At 50.9% G+C, this 21,544-nt stretch overlaps 1 protein-coding gene across 3 annotated transcripts in view; it reads right to left on the reverse strand.

Moving 5' to 3' along the window:
• SH2D3C (SH2 domain containing 3C) overlaps positions 1-21,544 on the reverse strand; it is a 114,294-nt gene that overhangs the window by 87,112 nt on the left and 5,638 nt on the right. Inside the window, exons 1-2 of one of the 3 annotated variants that reach the window (XM_077305277.1) lie at positions 13,951-14,076; positions 10,335-11,001 (exon numbers count right to left, since the gene is read on the reverse strand). In XM_077305277.1, the coding sequence (XP_077161392.1) occupies positions 10,335-11,001; positions 13,951-13,990 (707 nt within the window). In that variant the 5' untranslated portion in view covers positions 13,991-14,076. Of the gene's footprint in view, positions 1-5,213; positions 5,376-10,334; positions 11,002-13,950; positions 14,077-21,544 lie in introns of those variants that run through there. The other 2 variants (XM_077305278.1, XM_077305279.1) reach the window with 2 other exon arrangements.

Consider the following 21,544-nt stretch of genomic DNA (forward strand, 5'->3'; position numbering starts at 1 on the left):
GGGCAACCTGCTACGACTAAAATTGTAGCCTGCAGCCTGGCTTGAAGCCTTCAGTGCATAAACGGTCTGTTTGAGGCAGGGTGCTGGTCTAGACCGACCCCTGGTCTGACCCAGCAGGGCCCTTCTGATGTTCTCAGGAAGGCCTCGGCCTCTCTGCCCTGTAGTTGGCCCTCCAGAGGAACTGGCTGGCCCCTGGGTGAGACAAGATGGTCAAATTGATGGATCTTCACTGGTCTGACCCAGCAGGGCTCTCCTGATGTCCTTAAGAAGGCCTCGGCCTCTCTGCCCTGTGGCTGGCCCTGCAGAGGAACTGGCTGGCCCCGGTGTGAGATGGGATGCTCGACCGGATGCACCACTGGCCTGATCCAGAAGAACTCTTCTTAGGTGCTCCAGCACGGAACTTGAGAGAGTTTATAAGGGCTTGTAAGGAGGTCTCGTTCCCAGGCACTGACTAGATCCAACCCGGATTAGCTTCAACCAGGGCAGAGTCTGCACTTACTTTGTTCATTCCATTGTCACTCCTGTTGAATTCAGATCGCTTTGAACTCGGGTCTTCCTCCCCCCCCCATTGAAACAGGAAAGTCTTCTGCACGTGGTTAGGGTAGTTCAGAAGGGGGGGGGGAGCCAAGCCTCTTTATTTCTTTTCTTGAAGGGGGGGAGGAGAGGAGCCAAGCAGGGAGCCTCTTTCTTTTCTTGGAGGGGGGGAGGGAGAGGATTGAAAAAGGCAGAGGAGGGAGAAAAAATCCAAGACCCACAGAAGTTGAGAGAAATTAGGGGCTTCTCCCTTAAGGTATGCTTGTCACATGGCCACTTTTAGCCAATCAGAGGTCCTCTACCACGGAGGAGAGCCCAGATTCAAAACAGTTTTTAAATATCAAGGATTAAAAGTACTCTAAGATATCACACAATAAAGGTAGGGTCACTCCGGATCAAACGAGCCACAAGGGAGTGGCGAGGAATAAATGTAATTATGATGATGATAATAATAATCATCATCATCATCATCCTTCTTGCTGCAGAAGGAAAATTTAAATTGCCCCAAATTAAAACAGAAATCGCATTCTGTGTAGTGGGCAGGGACTGAATCGACCTGGGATTGGAATAAAAGCTCCATGCAGTTTACACCCAGGTGGTTACATAATGCAACATGTTATAGTCGTAGTCAGACTAGGATCCGAGAGACCCCTGTTTGAATCCCTACTCTGCCATGGAAGCTTGCTGGGTGACCAGGGGCCAGTCACTTTCTCTCAGCCCAGTCCACCTCACAGGGTTGTGGTGAGGATGAAATGGAGGAAGAGAAAATGTTGTACTCCTTACAGGAGCTCCTTACAGGGAAAGCAGGATAAGAATGCACTGAAGCAAGTAAAATAAAACCACAACTTGGGCACTAAGGATCTTACAGGTCTTCCTTTATTGGAAGAGTGGCAACTAATAGCAAACTTTCCTAGCAGACGTCTTCTCTGAATCCATATGAAGAAGAAGAAGAGTTGGTTCTTATATGCCGCTTTTCCCTACCTGAAGGAGGCTCAAAGCGGCTTACAGTCGCCTTCCCATTCCTCTCCCCACAACAGACACCCTGTGGGGTGGGTGAGGCTGAGAGAGCCCTGATATTCCAGCTTGGTCAGAACAGTTTTATCAGTGCCATGGTGAGCCCAAGGTCATCCAGCTGGTTGCATGTGGGGGAGCGCAGAATCGAACCTGGCATGCCAAATTAGAAGTCCGCACTCCTAACCTCTACACCAAACTGGCTCTCATATCCACTTTGCAGCTAGAACAACAGATTCCCAAACATGCAGGAATAACCAAAGTGCCTTGCCTGGTCCAGTGCTAACTGGGAGCTGGAGAAAACCTCTAGGGAAAAGGACTTAAAAAGACCTTTCTGGGGTCAGGGAACTCCCGTGCAAATCTTTGTGCCATCTCCCACATGGGACCAAAGATAATTAATGCAGAAAGATTGCTTGCAGGAGCTCTCTTTGGTTACACAACCAAGGAATCAGCATCAAACCACATCGCTACTAACTTGGTCCACTGACGGCAAAACAAAAAGTTTCCCTTGCTTTCTGCAGCTGGAACTCCGGATATATAAGCTGGGCCATACAAAACAACAATTCCAGCTCCTCTCCAGACTACAGAGCTCAGTTCCCCTGGAGGAAAGGGCTGCTTGGGAGGGGGACGGAGGGATGCCAGCCTCCAGGTGGGGCCTGGGGATCCCCTGGAATTCCAGCCCATCTCCAGACTACAGAGCTCAGTTCCCCTGGAGGAAACGGCTGCTTGGGAGGGGGACAGAGGGATGCCAGCCTCCAGGTGGGGCCTGGGGATGCCCTGGAATTCCAGCTCCTCTCCAGACTACAGAGCTCAGTTCCCCTGGAGGAAAGGGCTGCTTGGGAGGGGGACTGGGGGATGCCAGCCTCCAGGTGGGGCCTGGGGATGCCCTGGAATTACAGTTATTCTCCAGACTACAGAGCTCAGTTCCCCAGGAGGAAAGGCCTGCTTGGGAGGGGGACTGGGGGATGCCAGCCTCCAGGTGGGGCCTGGGGATGCCCTGGAATTACAGTTATTCTCCAGACAACAGAGCTCAGTTCCCCTGGAGGAAAGGGCTGCTTGGGAGGGGGACTGGGGGATGCCAGCCTCCAGGTGGGGCCTGGGGATGCCCTGGAATTACAGTTATTCTCCAGACAACAGAGCTCAGTTCCCCAGGAGGAAAGGCCTGCTTGGGAGGGGGACTGGGGGATGCCAGCCTCCAGGTGGGGCCTGGGGATGCCCTGGAATTACAGTTATTCTCCAGACTACAGAGCTCAGTTCCCCTGGAGGAAAGGCCTGCTTGGGAGGGGGACTGGGGGATGCCAGCCTCCAGGTGGGGCCTGGGGATGCCCTGGAATTACAGTTATTCTCCAGACTACAGAGCTCAGTTCCCCTGAAGGAAAGGGCTGCTTGGGAGGGGGAATGAGGGATGCCAGCCTCCAGGTGGGGCCTGGGGATCCCCTGGAATTCCAGCTCCTCTCCAGACTACAGAGCTCAGTTCCCCTGGAGGAGAGGGCTGCTTGGGAGGGGGACAGTGGGATGCCAGCCTCCAGGTGGGGCCTGGGGATCCCCTGGAATTCCAGCCCATCTCCAGACTACAGAGCTCAGTTCCCCTGGAGGAAAGGGCTGCTTGGGAGGGTGACGGAGGGATGCCAGCCTCCAGGTGGGGCCTGGGGATCCCCTGGAATTCCAGCCCATCTCCCGACTACAGAGCTCAGTTCCCCTGGAGGAAAGGGCTGCTTGGGAGGGGGACGGGGGGATGCCAGCCTCCAGGTGGGGCCTGGGGATCCCCTGGAATTCCAGCTCCAGACTACAGAGGTCAGTTCCCCTGGAGGAAAGGGCTGCTTGGGAGGGGGACGGGGGGATGCCAGCCTCCAGGTGTGGCCTGGGGATCCCCTGGAATTCCAGCTCTTCTCCAGACTACAGAGCTCAGTTCCCCTGGAGGAAAGGGCTGCTTGGGAGGGTGACGGGGGGATGCCAGCCTCCAGGTGGGGCCTGGGGATCCCCTGGAATTCCAGCCCTTCTCCAGACTACAGAGCTCAGTTCCCCTGGAGGAAAGGGCTGCTTGGGAGGGGGACGGGGGGATGCCAACCTCCAGGTGGGGCCTGGGGATGCCCTGGAATTACAGTTATTCTCCAGACTACAGAGCTCAGTTCCCCTGGGCAAAATGGATGATTTGAAGGATGAGCTCTCTGGCATTGTGCCCCCCTGTCCTCCCCAGGCTCCCCCCCCCCAGATTTCTACTAGTTTCCGAAGCTGGAGCTGGCAAACCCTCTGCAAATAGCCATGGGGACCTGGCAGCCCTGATTAAAATGTTGCTTTAACTTTACCCCCACCCCAGGGGAAAGGCAGGTTCTTTCACTGTGCCCACCTTAAAGCAGCCAGGGGTAGGAGACATCTGGAAAAGAACATGGAAGGGTTAACCCCTCCTTCCTCAGGACCACACCCCAATCTATATCCACCTCCCTGAGGCTGCCTTTCTAGGTAAGAAGGACCGCCCTGGAGTTCCCTTTGGCCCTTGATTGACACCCTCCTCTAGATCACCTGGGTCTTTCCTCGACTCACAGCTGAAAGCGGGCCCTGTCCCCATGGAACAATAGTGGGTTTGTCCATCCAACACTTAGTTTTGACCCTGGGCTGGCTCCAGATGCAGGAGGATGCGGGGCAAGATGGCCTCCGCTCCCCACACCGAGCACTCTGCTGCCACCGCTGTCTCCACCCCCTTGCGTGCCCCTCTTCATTTACACACAGCGAAAACGGTTGGCGCTCAATGCCAACATGCCCAACAGCTTGCCCTTCCTTTAGGAGCAGAAATAGCAGCCTAGGCCACCCAAAGGTGCAGCGGGCAAGAAAACTGGGGCCACCGTTCCCTTTCCTGGCGGTTATCACCCTCGAATGGCTGGGCCTGGAAGGGACCTGCTTGCCCCAGATGGGTCCGACGGTGGCACTTCCATGCAGCACAAGGGGGTACGCAAGGGAAGCACCGGCGGCAGCGGCTGTGCCCTCACCCAGTCAGAAATCCTGCTGGGTCGTGGGAGGGCCCTTCCCAGGCCCCCAGCCCCACCCCTGCCCAGTAATGCCCATCTCCGGCCATGCAGAAGCCGCAAATCCCCGTTTCAATGAATGCAAGTCTCACTGCTGTCTGGGGGACTTTCTCCAAAACAAGTGTGGCTGGATCAGGGCCAATGCGCATTCATTATCATTGTCTTAAACGTTAGTTCTTTCGGCTTAGATGGAAGCTCCATCTGCAGGGATTATTCTGGGATAGGCTCACCTGTGTGCGCCATCGACAAATCAGTGAACCGGCTTCCGATTTTTCATCCACTTTAATGCCTTCAGAAGGACTACCCGCATGTCTACATGTGGATTTTGAGAGAGGCACCCAAAGGTCTAGCGGCTAGCCTATCCAAGCCAAATGACCTTGTGTTACAGGGTAAGTTAACCTCCTGCTGAAGTTGCCAACCCCGACATAATTGCCCAGCCAGGAGACCCCATCAGTCTTCAGCTCAATCTCAGCTTGTTTTGAGCCATGTACCTGCACCACATCCCACTCTGGCTCCATCGTTGTTTCAGTCCCCCAGTGCCTTTTTCCCCTTTCCCAAAGATGGCTAAAGGCCACTCTTTGGCATTCTAAAAAGTTCCTCCAGTTCTTGCCCCTTCCCTTGGATGGGGGGCAAAGGGGGCCTGCTTACCTGGCATGGTCCAGGGTGTGATATCTCCTGCCCACCTCTGTCATCACCTGTACTGGCTGGCTGGAACCCAGAGGGGAAACGATGTCGTCCCTCTCTCTAAAGATGCTGCCTCGACTTTCCAGATCTCAGCTGCTCCGGTCAGTTGCTTGGCTAGTTCTGAAACTTGTGGAAGTCGGAGCTGGACATTTGAGTCCGTCCCTCCTCCTATCTCTCCTCCCCAAAGCCTCTGCCCCTCCCTCCCTTTCCTGGAATGCAAAGCCACGCAAAGGCCAAAAGCGGAGAGAAATTCCTCTTCATTAACATGCTCCCAGCATATGCAGCCTGCTCTGAGGCTTCCATAACATGAACCTCCTGAGAAAACAAACCTCAGATCCCAGGGGTGGGGGGGATAGATTGGGGGTACATTCTCCATCTGGGAGGGAGACAGGAAGGGAGACATGTATCTTGACAATTGGCAGATGGACAGGGAGGAATTCAAGAGTGATGGTGCTTTGGAACTGGGTTTCGTATCATAAATTTGGATTGCAGGACCGTGGATGCCAGCTTTACAATGAGGCAGCGGTAGGTGGCTGTCCAGGGGAGCTCTGCCCAATGTGCAGGCAGGAGACAAGGTGCAAGAGCATGAGTCAGATCTGATGTAGCGTAGTGACTCATGCTCTGCAGTCTGGGAAGTCCCCAGTTCAAATCTCATCTCTGCCACAAAGTCACCAAACTCACGAAACTGCGGCAAACTCACAAGTACCCCCTGCCACAAACGCATCACTAAAATGGGTATTTTTTTCTTAACCCTCTCTCACCCCTCTGGAATGTGGTAGTAATAAAACTGGTCTACCTAACAGAGCTATTGCAAGGATTACAATAGGATGATATCATTGAAACATTCTGTAAAGTGCCATACAAATGCCACAGTACCCGTTAACTGGAGAGGAGAGCCATGCAGTTATGGAAGAAAGGATCCTGTCATGCCCCCACCCAGTACTGTGGTGGAGGGATAGCCTGTGGAAACAGGACCTGTCAATGTACACAGTTTAAGTTGGTACAATAGAATCCTAGAGTTGGAAGGGACTCATCTAGTCCAACCTCTGCAGAATGCAGGAAATTCCTGCCCACCCACAGTGACCCCAATTCCATGCCTAGATGATGTCTGCTCACCCCCCCAAAAGAGAGAATTTATGGCCAGTCTGATCTCTTCAGATCTCACGAGCTAAGCAGGGTCGGTCCTGGGTATAGTCTGCAGGGGCTTTTTATCCAGTGAATTTGATTTGTGTTTTGATTTTGGGTGCTTTAAATTTTCTCTCTGCAACAAGCATGATTGATTCGTGGTGACCCTACCTTTCCCCTGTGATATCCTGGAGTGGATATAAGCCTCGCTATTTCAAAAACCGCCATGAGTAAATGTACAGATCTTTGCTTTTTGCAAATTAACTCGCTTCCTCATGCCTCCAACACTGTAGCAAAGCAGTCTTCCCTGATTGGCCAGGGTGTCAGTTCAAAGACTTCCTGGTTCCCGGTTGCGAGGGTTCCCTTAAAGTGACTGCGCTACAGAAGCCCTAACTTCTCTCGACAGAGATTTGCCTCTTGGATTTATTCTAAGGTGACCAGATGTCCAGCCTTTGACGGGACAGTCCCGCCTTTGGGGGCATTTCCCCCCAGTCCCGTGGCGTTTTCAAGATGTCCTGCAGCGTTCTCCATTTTTCTTTTTAAAATTATTTTATTTCTTCTTCTTTTTTTTTTTTGCGCAGGTAGCCCAGCAGACAGGCCAGGCTCAGGAGGCCCCCACGCAGGCCCGGGCTCCAGGGTGGGGCTTGCGTGGCGCCACCATTCCTGCCGGCTCGGGGTGGCTGCGGGGCCCTGGAGGGCAGCGGCACCGCCTCGTGCAGTGCAAGCCCTGCCCTGGATCCCGAGCGCCTCCTGACCACCGCCACCACTGCTGCCGCCATCGCCCCGCCGCCGCCATTCCGAGGACAGTCGGGGGGAGGGGGAGGGGGGAGGGCGCGAGTGCCACTGCTGCAGCGGCGCATCCCACCTTGTGTCCCCGGAAATCTGGTCACATTAATTTATTCCTCTTGCTCTGCTGTCTCCAGTCCCCCCCATACCCGTGCAAGAAAAGAAAGGGAGAGCCTCCAGATGCGCTTGGCTCCCGCCCCTGTTCTGAGCTTCCCTAATCAGGTGCAGAACACTTTTCTGTTTCAATTCGGGGATGGGGATAGAGGAAGACCCGAGTTCAAATCTATCTGAATTCAGCAGGACCTACAACAGAATAAACAAAGTAAGTGCAGAATCAGCCGAACTGTTCAGCCATTAGGTCGTCTTTATGCTGCAGTTGATTTACTGGTCACAACTGTTCCATCGTTCGACTATATTACTGTTTTATTGATATTGACTATTTACTATTACTGTTATTTATAGCCACTGGTTTTCTGTATTGTTCCTGCTGCTAAGTTCACTTTAAGAGGAGGGTGGTATAGGAATGTAAAATATATAGATAATTTTTGCTACCATCAAACAAACTTGAGTCTGAGCCAGCCTTTTTCTACCTTTTGACTGTGGAGTAACCCCTGAAAATGTTTGCACGTTTCAGGGTAACCCTGAAGTGATGTCAGCTGGCTATACCTCCCTGCCATGCCCCTGGAAGTGACATCACTCAGAGACTCCAGGGCCCTTCTGTCCCTAGAGTTAAAAACAACAACAAGAGACGCAACCAATCCCAGGAGGACTCACCTCGCTGGACTCCGGCCACCAACAGGTTGACCACGTTAGAGAAGCCTTGACCCTCCCCTTCCCACCCCCTCCATGCTCATCATTGGCCCTTTGAGGGGCGGGCTGGTCAACCTGTCCAAATGAGAAGAAAACTATCCTGGGTAAATATATATATAAATATATATATTAAATATAAATAATTTCCCCACAACCAGTGTAATCCCTCTAAAGCTCTGGTAGAACCCTAGGGTTACTTGTCATTTTAGTTGGGAAACAGTTGTCTGAGCTTTCTGTGGTCATCCTTAGTCCTCTACTGCAGGAGTAGTCAAACTGTGGCTCTCCAGATGTCCATGGACTACAATTCCCATGAGCCCCTGCCAGCATTCACTGGCAGGGGCTCATGGGAATTGTAGTCACATCTGGAGGACCACAGGTTGACTACCCCTGCTCTACTGTGAACAACATTCCACAGATAAAAAAGAAGCCCATGTGACATCTCTGTCCTCACATCCTGCCCGAACTCCCACAGTTCCGCAGGGCCTGCAAGAGGGAGCTCCTCCACCAGGCATTCGCTTGAGGCCGACCGACTGAGAACACCTGCTGGTCCCCCCAGACTCTCCCAAGGTTATAGTTAATTGTTATTTGTATTATAAATGTGGTTTTGTAATCCTTTGATGCTTTACTGAAAGTTGTTTTGATGTTACAGTCTGTATAATGTTCCATGTAAGTTATATAATGTTCAGTGTAAACCGCCCAGAGCTGCAAAGAAATGGGCGGTATAGAAATCTAAATAAATAAATAAATGAATAAAGGTTCCTTGTCTCAGGTGACAAGCAGTATGGTGTAGTGCGTAGTGTTAGGCTTGTGCACTGCGATGTGCTTGGGCTGCTTCGGTGGCCATTGTAGCCCCAGGCAGCATTGGCCACCTTGGGCTTGAACGGCCGCCAAAGCAGCTAAAGCGCACCAGACCGCACAAGCCTAGTTAGAGTACCCGGAGATACTCGCATACAAGCCAACCCGCATATAAGCCGAGGCACCTAATTTTATCACAAAATCCGGGCAAATGTATTGACTTGCATATAAGCCACGGGTGGGAAATGCTCCATCCTCACAGGCTCTCCCATCCAGCCTCCCCGCCCCCCAACTAATACAGAAAGGTCAAGAGGACGAATAGCTGCTGGGCTTTGTACCCTGCTTAACACTAACCAAAGGAGTCTCAAAGCGGCTTACAATTGCCTTCCCTTCCTCTCTTGATGCCAGACACCCTGAGAGAGCTCTGAAAGAACTGCGCTGTGAGAACAGCTCTGGCAAGAGAACCAAACAGTGCCCTCCAGGCCAGCAAACCAGAGCAGAACAACAGTACGCAAAGTTGTACAAGTACAACAGCTACCAAACTGGGAGAATGGACAACTCTAACTACCACTGCAGTGCCCCCCCCCTGAACAAAACACTGAAATAAAGAAATGTAAAACTGAACACCGAAAGAAAGAACAGTAAAAATCAACTTTTAAAAGAAACACGGCCCCAAGAAGAAAAGGCAAACAATGCTGCCCCTCAGATTAAAGAAGAAGCACTAGGAGAAAGAAACAGTAAAGCCCAAAGCACCCCCAAAACCTATCCTACCCCACCCACAGCAACCAAAAGAATAGTTTGGAAGAAGTGAAGGCAAAAGGGAAAAAAAGATGAGAGTCCCTCAGTCAAACCATTGATGTCCTTCAAGCTGCCAGAGCAAGCTCAGCTTGCAGGACACATTTGCAAAAGGCAATGCAGTGATTGGCTGGGCGGAGCAGGCTTTTATTTCAATCACTGTATATACCCACGTATAAGCCGAGGAGGGCCTTTTCAGTGTGAAAAATGGTCCTTGGCTATTTCCTGGCTTTTTTCCAGTGCTCCTCAGAGGAGCCACCACCCAAATCCTTGGAGGTCTCCCATCCAAACACTAGCCAGGGTTGGCCCTGCTAAGTTTCCGAGATCTGACGAGGTCGGCTTGCCTGGGCGATCCATGTCTGGGCAGCACTTGGACTAGGATCTGAAGTCCCAGGTTCAACTCCCTGCTGTGCCGGGGATTTCTAGGTCTTTATGAGTCAGCTACCCAATCTCAACCTAACACAGTCTCAACCTAACCCTGAAAACAGGGTTATTGGGTGGATAATATGGATGATGCAGACCCCTTGGGTCCCAACTGGGGGGAAAGGTGGGGCATCAATGAAGTAAATGAATCAGTGCATTGACCAAGACACTGCTCAAGGATTCTGGTCTCATGATTCTTCTGAGTCTTTGCAAGACTGAATGTCTGAAGAGTTCTCCAGGTTAAAAACCAAGACCAAACCTAGAATCCTGTTTCACAACCAAAGTTCACCCTTCCCACCTTGTGATGGAGAAGGAGAACACCAGCTTAACATAAACACCGTAGTGCCTTACCTCAGCTCTGCATTCTCCTGTAAGGTTTTCTCCTTGGTCATCTGTTCTCTGGACACCATGCTTTTTTCTGGGATTTCTCTCCTGAGATGTCCCTCAGGACCTTTTCCATCTGCCTCCAGAAGGCCCCGCTGACGCCCCTGAGGCTTGTCTCCTGTGCCCTCTCCGCATTGCCTCTGCCCAGGAAAACTCTTTGAGAGGGGAGTCAAAGCGCCAGGCCTCATCATTTGGGAAATGTCTGGGGTGGGGTCGTCATTGGGCGGCAGTGCCTCGTTGAACTCGTCTGCTAAGGAAGCCTCGTTTTTCAAGATGGCTGCTGTCTCAGCCACACAGGGTTCTGGGACAGCTGGCAATGGGGCATCCTGAATTCTGTCTGTGGAGATCCCCCTGGCTTTAGGCTTGTCCCGTTTTGCTGACCGTCCACAGCTGGCCCTTGGCATGGTCCCCATGTGGCTGTACATGTCGCACGAGCGGGCATAAGGGGACGGGCTTTTGGGCATGGTGTTCAAGTCATCCTGTGTGCTTTCAATGGTGGGCTCCAGGAAGCTGTTTGAGGACAAGAGACCCCTGCCAGGGGTCTCGAGAACGCTGGGGGCAACAGACACTCGGCGGAAGGTGAAGGCCCTCGGAAGATTGCTCAGGCTCCCGAAACCTTTAAACCTGAGGAACTCTGGAGAAGTAAAAAGTTGGTCAGTGAGGGGGCAAGTGCTGGAATATTCTATATTCATTCATCGGACCATGACGTGTCACTCTCTCTGGTGTTCCCTGGCCTTGCTCTGGATGTTTTTAGGGGGGGAAATAAACTTCTTTCCCCTTCTTACTTACTCCCTGTTGGTCAGGGTAAATATGCCTGCCCACTGAGGTGACCTCTTTATGCCTCTGGGAACCCACCAAAGCTTCTGTCGCAAGAAATGTGGGCTATTCTTGAAGGGCCACAAGAATCTTTGCCATTTTCTCTGAGGGACGGAGGCACAGTTGGTGATGGCTAGAACCCAGCTTTGCCTCAGAAAAATACCGTATTTGCCGGCATATAAGAAGACTGGGCGTATAACATTTCCACTCAAAATATAGAGTTTGTTACATTACACTACAGTACTATGGGCCACTATGGGCAGCTATGTCTTTCCCAACTGAAGTGCCCCCGGCGTATAGGGCGACCCCTCCACTTGGAGGCATGTTTTTCAGGGGGGGGGAAGTAGTCTTATACGCCAGCAAATACTGTACTTCTTTGTCTCATAGCAGAAACCACAAATTCCACTTTTAAGATTCCCAACCCTCCAAACCGAATTTCATACCTATGTGGAAATTAGTTTTGTCTGGCCACTGGGGGGGGGGGGGTGCTAGAGCCACCCTGGAAAACTCCAAGATATTTGGGGTGGAGCCTGAGGAGGAAAGGGGCCTCAGTGGGGATACAAAGTCACAGAGTCTGCCCTCCAAAGAAAAACAGCTGTTTATTGTTCCCTGCTTTTCACTACCCGAAGGAGTCTCAAAGCAGGTTAAGATGACCTTCCCTTCCTCTCCCCACAACAGACACCCTGCAAGGCAAGTGGGGCTGGCCCTATGTGGACCGGCCCAAGGTCACCCAACAGGGCCTCAGGTGTTTCAAAGCGGCTGACGATCACCCACCCTTTCTCTCGCCACAGCAGACACCCTGTGAGGGAGATTGAAAAATGCAAGAAGGAGGTGCCCAAAGGGTTTACGGGGGGCCTTGGTAACTGAAGCAATACATCATCCTTTTTCAAACATATGACCCCAGCAAGGGGCTTTCAAGGCAAGTAAGAAACACTTTTCCTTCTTCAACCATCTTCTGTGGAGGTCTCCCCTCTAAGTACTAAACAGGGCTTAGCTTCTGAGGTTGGCCAAGATCAGGCTATGCCATGCCACCAGCACCTTCCCTCCCATCATACCACACATCCTTGCATTTATATGCACATGCATTAGGGACAGGATGCATCTGCTATTCACCCCTACATAAATACCACTTGGAAACCTACAGACCCTGCACAGGGAACTGAACCCTGTAGAACAATAACCCTGGCAACTCATACACATAATGGTCTAACAAGGTGTTTTGTCATGGAGATAAAATAGGGACTGTGGCATATCAGGGGCAGGTTCCAGGAAACAGGGCCAAGCCTTGACAGAATTAGCTCCCATTGATGAAACCAACCAGGTATCTGACCAAGTGAGGACTGACTCATACAAGTTTGAACCTTGGGAAATTTTTGATGGTTTCAAAGAAGAGTTGGTTCTTATACTCCGCTTTTCACTACCAGAAAGGGTCTCAAAGCAGCTTACAATTGCCTTCTCTTCCTCTCCCCACAACAGACACCCTGTGAGGGAGGTGGGGCTGAGAGAGCTCTGACAGGACTGCTTTGTGAGAACAACTATTTTATCATCCTGGGTTCAAAATCTGAGATTGAAGGAACAGTCATTTGATCAGAATACAGAGCAATACTTTTCCAGGTGGGTTGTATTTAAAGCTGGCCATATTTAGGAGCAAGAGATCAACACATCTCCAAACAGCAAAGAGCAATGCAAGCCGCACTGACCCCCAGTGAAGAGGCAGGTTCTCCCGGGTAGCACGCAAGGTCTGGTGTGGCTAGCAAGCAGCCATTGCTGCAACAGATACTATCTGCCTTGTTTCCGGAAGGAAAGCACGCCAGCCCACCTGACCTCCCTTGCCTCCTCAGCTCACAGCTGACACCTGCAAGCACACAGCAATGCTAGTGGTATTTATAGTCACGCAAAACAGGATGGGTTTGCCCCTCGGACCCACCCCACCCTTTATTCACCCTGGCAACTTTTCACAGAACTTTTCTCAAAACAAGACACAGGGACCAGGATTCTCTGATATTCACCCCCAGGTGGCAAGGTGAATTTGTGGTGTCCTGAAGGGACTGGAGAACTGGGTAGTCATAGCCCTATAAACATTCTCATCTATCTGCATTCATAGTCCACTCAAGCCCCATAGCCTCTGGGCAGTTAAGTCCCCATTATCAATCTACAAAATATAATCCATTACTCGTCTAGGACAGATTCAAGTGGGTCTAAAGTAGCACAGGAAAAATAGAGTCCAATAGCACCTTTAAGACCAGCAAAGATTTATTAAAGTTGGGAGCTTTCGAGGGCATGCACAGAGTCTTAAAGGTGCTATTGGACTTTTTGTCGTCACCAAATCTCTGCACAACCAAACCTAATCCCTAGTAGGCAAACCTTGTGTAATAAACTTTTGGTCCACACTTGCTCAGTGCATCCCAGCATCTCAGGAGCCGCAGATTATGAGTTCAGCCTGCCTCTCACAGCTCTGTGACAGGCAGGATGCCGACCGGTGCAGCTGCCTCCAGTGTCCAGGTACAATGCTGGAGGGAAGCTTCGCACGTTCTTATTTTTGCTTGTCATGCGGCTGTCAAAAGCACCCAGGCACCCAGGCAACAAGAAACCAGAGAGGGAAGGGAGGACCCAGGGGCCCACACTGCAGGGGGAAGACAGTTGAGCCCCCTCCTCCGCATGCCCCCTGGAATCCCTTCCTGCAGAAATCTCACAAGGTATATTTACTTCTTCAACATACTCGCTGCCTCTAAGGAAGCCACCAAGGCAGCCTGCCTGCTTTACTTACTCTTTGTTAAACCTCCTCCTTTTTTCTGGCTTTCGGCCATCTTTCAGCTTGGGACGGGGCCGCTGCAACAAGAAGCTCACAGATGCAATGCCCTTTCATCCTGCCCTCCCTTCCTCAGCCTCTTCCTTTCCCACACCCTCCCCCACCCTCTCGCTTTCTTTTTCGCTCACTATTTCCTCTCTCGTTGCACAACACACGTCTGCTGCACTGAACAGCACCGGCTTGAGCCTCGTTTGCAGCTGGAGACGCAGCCAAGGTGGGACAGCGCAGCATCCCTCAAATCAAGCCCCCAAGTCTGCGTACAACATGCAGCCCCAGCCCTGTCCTCTCAAACCTGCTTTAAGCTTTCTTTGCTGTCATAGAAAAGGGTCCAAAATGGGGTTGCCAAGTCCTTTTAGCAGCCTGCAAGTGATGTAGCTTCTCCCCATGTCATGCAAGTATCACTTAGCTGCTTGTTGCAGTTAAAAACAGAAGGGCAGGCCAGGTCGGGAGTTTCTGGGGGCCAGCAGGAGGCCCACCGGTTTAGAAACAAGCAACTCAATATTTGTCAGGCCTGAAAGTTAGCTGGCTCAGCCTCTTTACGTGATCACCCAGTGAAGCTGGGAGTAGATCATGAGCTCCTAGCTCACTGCCTAGCGGATGCCGGGATACGGTGAACCGCCCTTAAATGGCTGATTTCCTTCCTCCAGGGTCGCGATAGGAGGGAGAGTATCTAACCGGCACCAGCTCACATGTGGAGTCCCTCAAGGGGCTGTCCTCTCTCCTATCTATTCAACATCATTATGCACCCTTTTCATGGATACTTTAGGCTGATCCTGTGTTGAGCAGGGGGTTGGACTAGATGGCCTGTATGGCCCCTTCCAACTCTATGATTCTATGATTCTTGCTCAGCTGGTGCGGAGGTTTGGGCTGGGTTGCCACCAATACGCAGATGACACCCAGCTCTTCCTCCTGATGGATGACCACCCTGACTCTCCTCCAGAACCTTTAGCCAGATGTCTGGAAGCAGGGACAAAATGGATCAGAGTCGTCTGAAGCTCAACCCTGCAAAGATGGAGGTCCTGTGGTTGGGTAGGAAGGGACCATGGGAGGAAGCACGTCTGCCCACCCTGGATGGTGTGCAGCTCTCACCAACACACTCCGCCAGGAACCTGGGCGTGATCCTGGATGCTTCCCTTACAATGGAGGCCCAGGTCACAAAGGTAGCGCGGCTGGCATTCTACCACCTCCGCCAAGCCAAGCTACTAGCGCCCTACCTGGACCCAGAGCACCTATCCACAGTGATCCACGGAACGGTCACCTCTAAGCTGGACTTCTGCAACTCGCTCTACACAGGCCTACCCTCATCCTTGATCCAGAAACTACAACTGGTGCAGAACACTGCGGCCAGGATTCTTACTAAAACATCATGGAGATCCCACATCTGGCCGGTACTTGAACAACTTGGCTGGCTCCCAGTTGAATTTCGGATCAAGCTTAAGGTTCTGGTGACCACCTGTAAGGCCATACACAGTTTGGGGCCAATGTGAGAGACCGGCTCCCTGCCTATACCCCCAAAAGAGTCTTACGCTCTGCCACCTCCAACTGGCTGTGGGTCCCTGGCCCCAGAGAAGCCCGTCAGGCCTCAACCAGGTCCAGAGCCTTTTCTGTCCTGGCCCCACCTGGTGGAAGGAGCCCCCTTGAGAGATCAGGGCCCTGTCCGAACTCCCACAGTTCCGCAGGGCCTGCAAGAGGGAGCTCCTCCACCAGGCATTCGCTTGAGGCCGACCGACTCAGAACACCTGCTGGTCCCCCCTCAAATGCCCAAATGACTGAACAAATTTGATCACCCCAGTGTTGTTGTTATTTATGTTGTGTTATAAATTGTTACTTGATTCTTATGATGTATTGAAACTGTATGTTATAGATTAAATTATTATAAAGTTCCATGTAAAAATTTCATAATGTTCCATGTAAACTGCCCAGAGCCGTAAAAAATGGGCAGTATAAAAGACAAATAAATAAATAAAATAAAAAATTTCTTTCAGTAGTTTTATTCAAATAAGGTTGAAAAACAGGCTATAAAGTCAAAAAGGACTCCAAGTTTCTTTGTTCTACATCTTTTAAGGAACAGAAGACGAGCTGTTTTTTTGTACTCCGCTGTTTACTACTCAAAGGAATCTCAAAGCAGCCTATAATCGTCTTCCTTTGCTCTTCCCACAGCAAACTCCCTGTGAGGTAGGTGAGGCCCAAGGTCAACCATCAGGCATCATGTGTCTCCAAGTAGTTTACAATCACCTTCCCTTCCTCTTCCCACAACAAATACCCTGTGAGATGGGTGTTGCTGAGAGAGCTCTGAGAGAACTACGACTGGCCCAAGGTCACCCAGCTGGCTGCATGTGGAGGAGATCAAACCTGGTTAGAGGTTAGAGGCCACCGCTCTTAAAAGAGAAGCAGGTTGGAAGAGAAGGACTTTACGCTGCCTCTTAGCCTCAGACCTCAGAAGGAAACTATAGAGAGAGAGATAGGCCAGGACCCTGATCATCCTTCCCTTCTGTTGCACTGAGGCGATCCCTTTCATTGGTAGATTGCTACTCCTTCCTTGCTACTCCTTCCTTGCTACTCCTTCCTTCCTTCCTTCCTTCCTTCCTTCCTTCCTTCCTTCCTTCCTTCCTTCCTTCCTTCCAGCTTGACGTCATCTTTCCACACTGTGCCTTTTCTTCTCCATCTTGGCACCAAGAGGGCAGTGTTGGAAGTTGCAAAGTCTCTGGTGTGCATAAGAATATCCAGTAGGGCAGTGGGTCCCCAACCCCCGGTCCGGGGACCGGTGCCGGTCTGTGGATCAGTCGGTACCGGGCTGAAGCTCCTCCCCGGCTGCAGCCTCGGGGGCTGCCCTGCCACTCTGCTGCCAGCTCACCTTTGGTGCTCTCCAGCGGCCGCCATGGCTGGGGCTCCCCCCTCGGTGTGGCACTGTGCAGCTGCTGCTGGCAGCACCCCCCAGTGGGCGCTGGCAAGTCAGGGGCGCCGGCGGGAAAGCAAGCGGAGCAGGGGCTCAGGCGGCGGTGGTGACATCCCTTGGCAAAAGACTACCCCCCCCCCTGGGCCCCAGTAAAATTGTCAAGCGTTGACTGGTCCCCAGTGATAAAAAGGTTGGAGACCACTGCAGTAGGGGACATCAGAGGAGATGTGTACTTATCATATTTAGACCAGGGACTTCAAGGTATTTTTCAAATAGTCCTGTGTCCTGGGTGGTGTCGTCTGCACGGGGCTTTTGACCCAGGCCCAGTTCAAGTGAATCCCTCCTGTCTACACTGAATTCGATTTGCATTTTGATTTTGGACACTTTAAATTTTAAAAGTTTAAAAGCAGGATAGCTGACCTGGGATTTACCAACTTTTAATCTATTTTAGCTATAATTGTTCAGTTACTTATACATTTTGATTATGATTAGCTGCCTGGCAACTAATGCCCCCCCCCATACATAATGGTTGGCAAACCATTTGTTTCAATATATCTGAAGAAATGTTCATGCACACAAAAGCTTATGCCCAGAATTAAACTTTGTTGGTATTAAAGGTGTGATTGGATTCAAATTTTGTTCCTTTGCTTCATGGCTAACCCACCTGTGTCAATTGTACAGTATGAGATCTTTATTACTGGAGGAGGAACTGGCAAAGTTGGTAAAATGTGGTATGGATCCTAATTCTGTCAGGTGGATCAATAATTGGTTGACAGATCGTACCCAGAGGGTACTTGTTAATGGTTCAGCATCCTCTTGGAAAAGAGTGACAAGTGGAGTACCCCAGGGATCTGGACAGGGGGCTGTGTTGTTTAACATATCTGTATACCATGCTCTGCAGTATAAATAAAACGCTAAGGGGGGTGGAGGTGGCCCGAGTTCGGGATAAAAATCCACAGATTGGACCCTTGCCCCCGGACTGACAAGCAGAGGGGCCAATTGGAAGGCGTGAAGCAAAGTGCCTTCCGATTGGCCTCTCCGATTGTCAGTCCGGGGCCAACCGGCCAATTGGAAGGTGCACACAGTGCGTCTTCCGATTGGCCACCTGCCCCGGGATTGACAACAGAGGGGCCAAACAAAAGGCGCAATGCGCCTTCCGATTGGCCTGTCTGCTATCAGTTCAAGACCAAGGGGCCCATTGAAGTTCAATAGGGACAAATGTAAAGTTCTGCATTTAGGTAGGAAAGACCAAAAACACCAATATAAGATTATAAGATTAGCTGCACTGGATGAGTTCAAATCCCCTGGTCCGGATGAAATGCACCCGAGAGTGCTCAAAGAACTTTCCAGAGAACTTGCACAGCCCTTGTCCATCATCTTCGGGACCTCTTTAAGGACTGGAGATGTCCCGGAGGACTGGAAGAGAGCAAATGTTATTCGATCTTCAAAAAAGGGAGGAAGGATGACCCAGGAAACTACAGACCAGTGAGTCTGACCTCTGTTGTGGGGAAGATAATGGAGCAGATATTAAAGGGAGCGATCTGCAAACATCTGGAGGACAATTTGGTGATCCAAGGAAGTCAGCATGGATTTGTCTCCAACAGGTCCTGCCAGACCAACCTGGTTTCCTTTTTTGACCAAGTAACAGGTTTGCTGGATCGGGGAAATTCGGTTGATGTCATGTAACAACACACACATATAAATGAAGAAACAAACAACATAGTAATTATCAGCCTAATGTTCCAATCATAAATCAGTTATCATAAATTAAAATCATGCTAAAGCTGCCATCTCCTCCAGCAAGAGGGGTGATGGAAGATATGACAAAGCTCTCCCCAGCTGTGATTGGGTGGATGGAAAATGTAGGTATGAGTATTTAGGGGAACTGCTGAATCTGTGGGTGTTTCCGCACAAGGACCAATGTTGCCAATGTTTGGTCCCACAAAGTGGAAACGCTATTTTTAAAAGTGCAATCTTGGCGTTACGCATACCTGCTTTTTTAGTGGAATCCAGTAGCGTTTCATTCGTTTCCCACAGGTTTCCGGTCTTGCAAAAATCACTAACCAGGAAGCGATTTTTCCTGTGCTTTGTCCCGCCCCTGGCCGTCAGTCAAACGAACAGCCAATGGGCGGTTGGTATCATGCTCCAGGAAATCCCCTTTCCCTTTAAGTTAAAAAAACAACAACATTGCAACAAATATGCGTTAATTCGTTGCAACGGATAGACCCATTTAGCTGGCAGCTGGCGTGTGAGCTGGCGATTCATCATTGCCACGGTCCCCCGAGTGAAAAGAACCCCCCCCCCTTGCACAGGCGTGATTTTCAGCCGGAAATTAATGGAACTGGCAAACGGGGCTGTGTTGTGCTTGGGGACTTAGGGGAGCTTTAAAGCACTTCTGTGGAGGGACTGTAGCCAGAGAAGCCTCGCTAGGTGAATGAAGGCTCACTGGTTCGTTGCTTTCTGCTCGTTCCGAGAAAAAAAATGGCGATCGTTTCGCCGGAAGTTCGGAGGAGAGAGCCAGGGGGAGGGACTTTGTTGGAACCTCAACAATGGGAACGCACAGGTCTTTTTCGATAGTGTTGCAGATTGTTTGCAAGAGTGTAGCACTTTTCGGAGGGTGAATCCACTTTTCCCGATTTCCCTTTAAGTGCTACAACGAATCGCTTTTTGTGGGACTGTTTCAGGAGTGTGGCAGATTGTGTGCGATGTCTTGCGGAACTGCAAATTAGTAACATTTACAATTTGCAACCCTTCTGCTACTTTGAAGTCGTGCGGAATGGACCTGTCTGTATATCCATTGTATCAGTTTGGTTGCGTATTTTATGCTTCCTGTGTGTGAGTTCTTTTCTTATGGATGATGCTTTTTATTTCCCCCCAAGCATCCCAGCTAGCTGAAGAGAACTGCAACTCTCGCTGATTGTACAAAAAGCACAGTCAGGGCAGTTTAGCCACCACCTGGAAGTTGGCAACCCTACATCATGGCACATCCTAAATAAATAGTAGGAACCGTGTGAATGAGTTATGTGCCTGCTTGTGAGCTAAAACATTCCTTCCCTTGGTGGGCCCTAGAGATGGGGTTTGCTTCACCTGTTCAAATTCAGACATTCTTATCAGGAGGCTCATCTGTGCAACAGCTGTCTACGTACCATGTCCTTTTGTTCATTCTTGCAATCCCCGAATAATGCAACCCTTTAAAAAAAAATCCAGACCAAATGCTGAACTTGTCCAACAGCATCCATTCTGTGTGCCACCACCCAATGAAAAGCTGATTCAGAGGTCCAGAAATAGCATTTGCGGAACAGCAGGAGTGGAGCCTCAGACTGTAGGTGGGGAATCTGGTGCTTGACTGCTGTAACCACAAATGACAACAACACACACACACACACACACACAGACAAGTGACAGAAAAACACTGTGCTAGTGGAAAGTTTGGGTGAAAGTTACAAGAGGTTTGTTTCTTTTAACCCACACCGTGCTTTGAAGTGATACCAGTCCAGGAAGGACTATACCACTTACTACTGAGGTGTGCTTGAATTGGCTCCCTTATGGTCGCCAACCCAAGTATGACTTGATGCTCTCCTTGCATAACTACTCGTCTCCAGACGACAGAGACCATGTCCCCTGGAGAAGGAGCTTTTCCTCAGAGCGGGCAAAAATTTTATCAGCCATCTTACAGCAACCCTGAAACCCTGAGCTCTTTCTTCCGAGGGTCTATTCGGTGCTATGATACCCTACTGAGTCCCTGCCCTTCCCCAAACTCTGCCTTCCTAAGTTCAGGCTTGCCAACCTCCAAGCAGCTCCTGGAGATCTCTTGTTATTACAGTCGCTCTCCAGATGCCGCAGATCAGTTCCCCTGGAGAAAACAGCTGCTTGGGAGAAAGGCCCCCATGGCGTTCTACCCGGCGGGCGTCCCTCCCCTCCCCCCTCAAATGGCCAGTTATTCCCCAGCCCAAAGATGGCAACCTTACCAAAGCCAAGAGGCCCACATGGTCACAAGGGAGCTAGCTGTCGTCACGAAGAAAAGAGTCAGAAAGCAGGGGCAGCAATGCAGGTGTTGATTTCAAGGGCTGCTGGGGCTTCTTCTTCTTTACTGAAGTATTTATATCCAACCACTGAATCCCGCAGGCAGCGAATGGAAGTTCAGACAAACCCCACAGTGTTAGTTGGATGGGAGAGCCAAACACAGGATGTTTGCCATCTCCTTTCTTGGGCCTCTCCTCCTGTGCCTGAAGTACACCTTGATCTCTAGACACTGTATGTGCGTGCGTGCGTGTGTGTGTGTGTGTGTGTATGAAGTCCCCTCAGGTAATCCCACAGGGTTCTCAAGGCAAGAGATGTTCAGAGGTCATCCCCCCCCCTTGCCTGTCTCTGCACAGCAATCCTGGACCCCCATGGGGGTCTCCCACCCAAGGACCAACCAGGGCTGAGCTTGCTGGGCGTCCAGAGAGCCAATGAGATCAGGTTTGCCTGGGCCATCCAGAGCAGGGTCGGTAGATATTAGCAGCTGAGGATGCCAGAGACAAACTTCAGGTCCTGGTTTCCAGATCATGTATAAAACATCAGAAGGGCCCTGCTGCATCAGACCAAGGGTCCATCTAGACCTACATCCTGCCTCACACAGCGAACAGCAGTTCCTCTGGAGGCCAACAACAGGGC

Source organism: Paroedura picta, chromosome 12 (assembly GCF_049243985.1).
Source record: "Paroedura picta isolate Pp20150507F chromosome 12, Ppicta_v3.0, whole genome shotgun sequence".
NCBI classification, from domain to species: Eukaryota; Metazoa; Chordata; class Lepidosauria; order Squamata; family Gekkonidae; genus Paroedura; species Paroedura picta.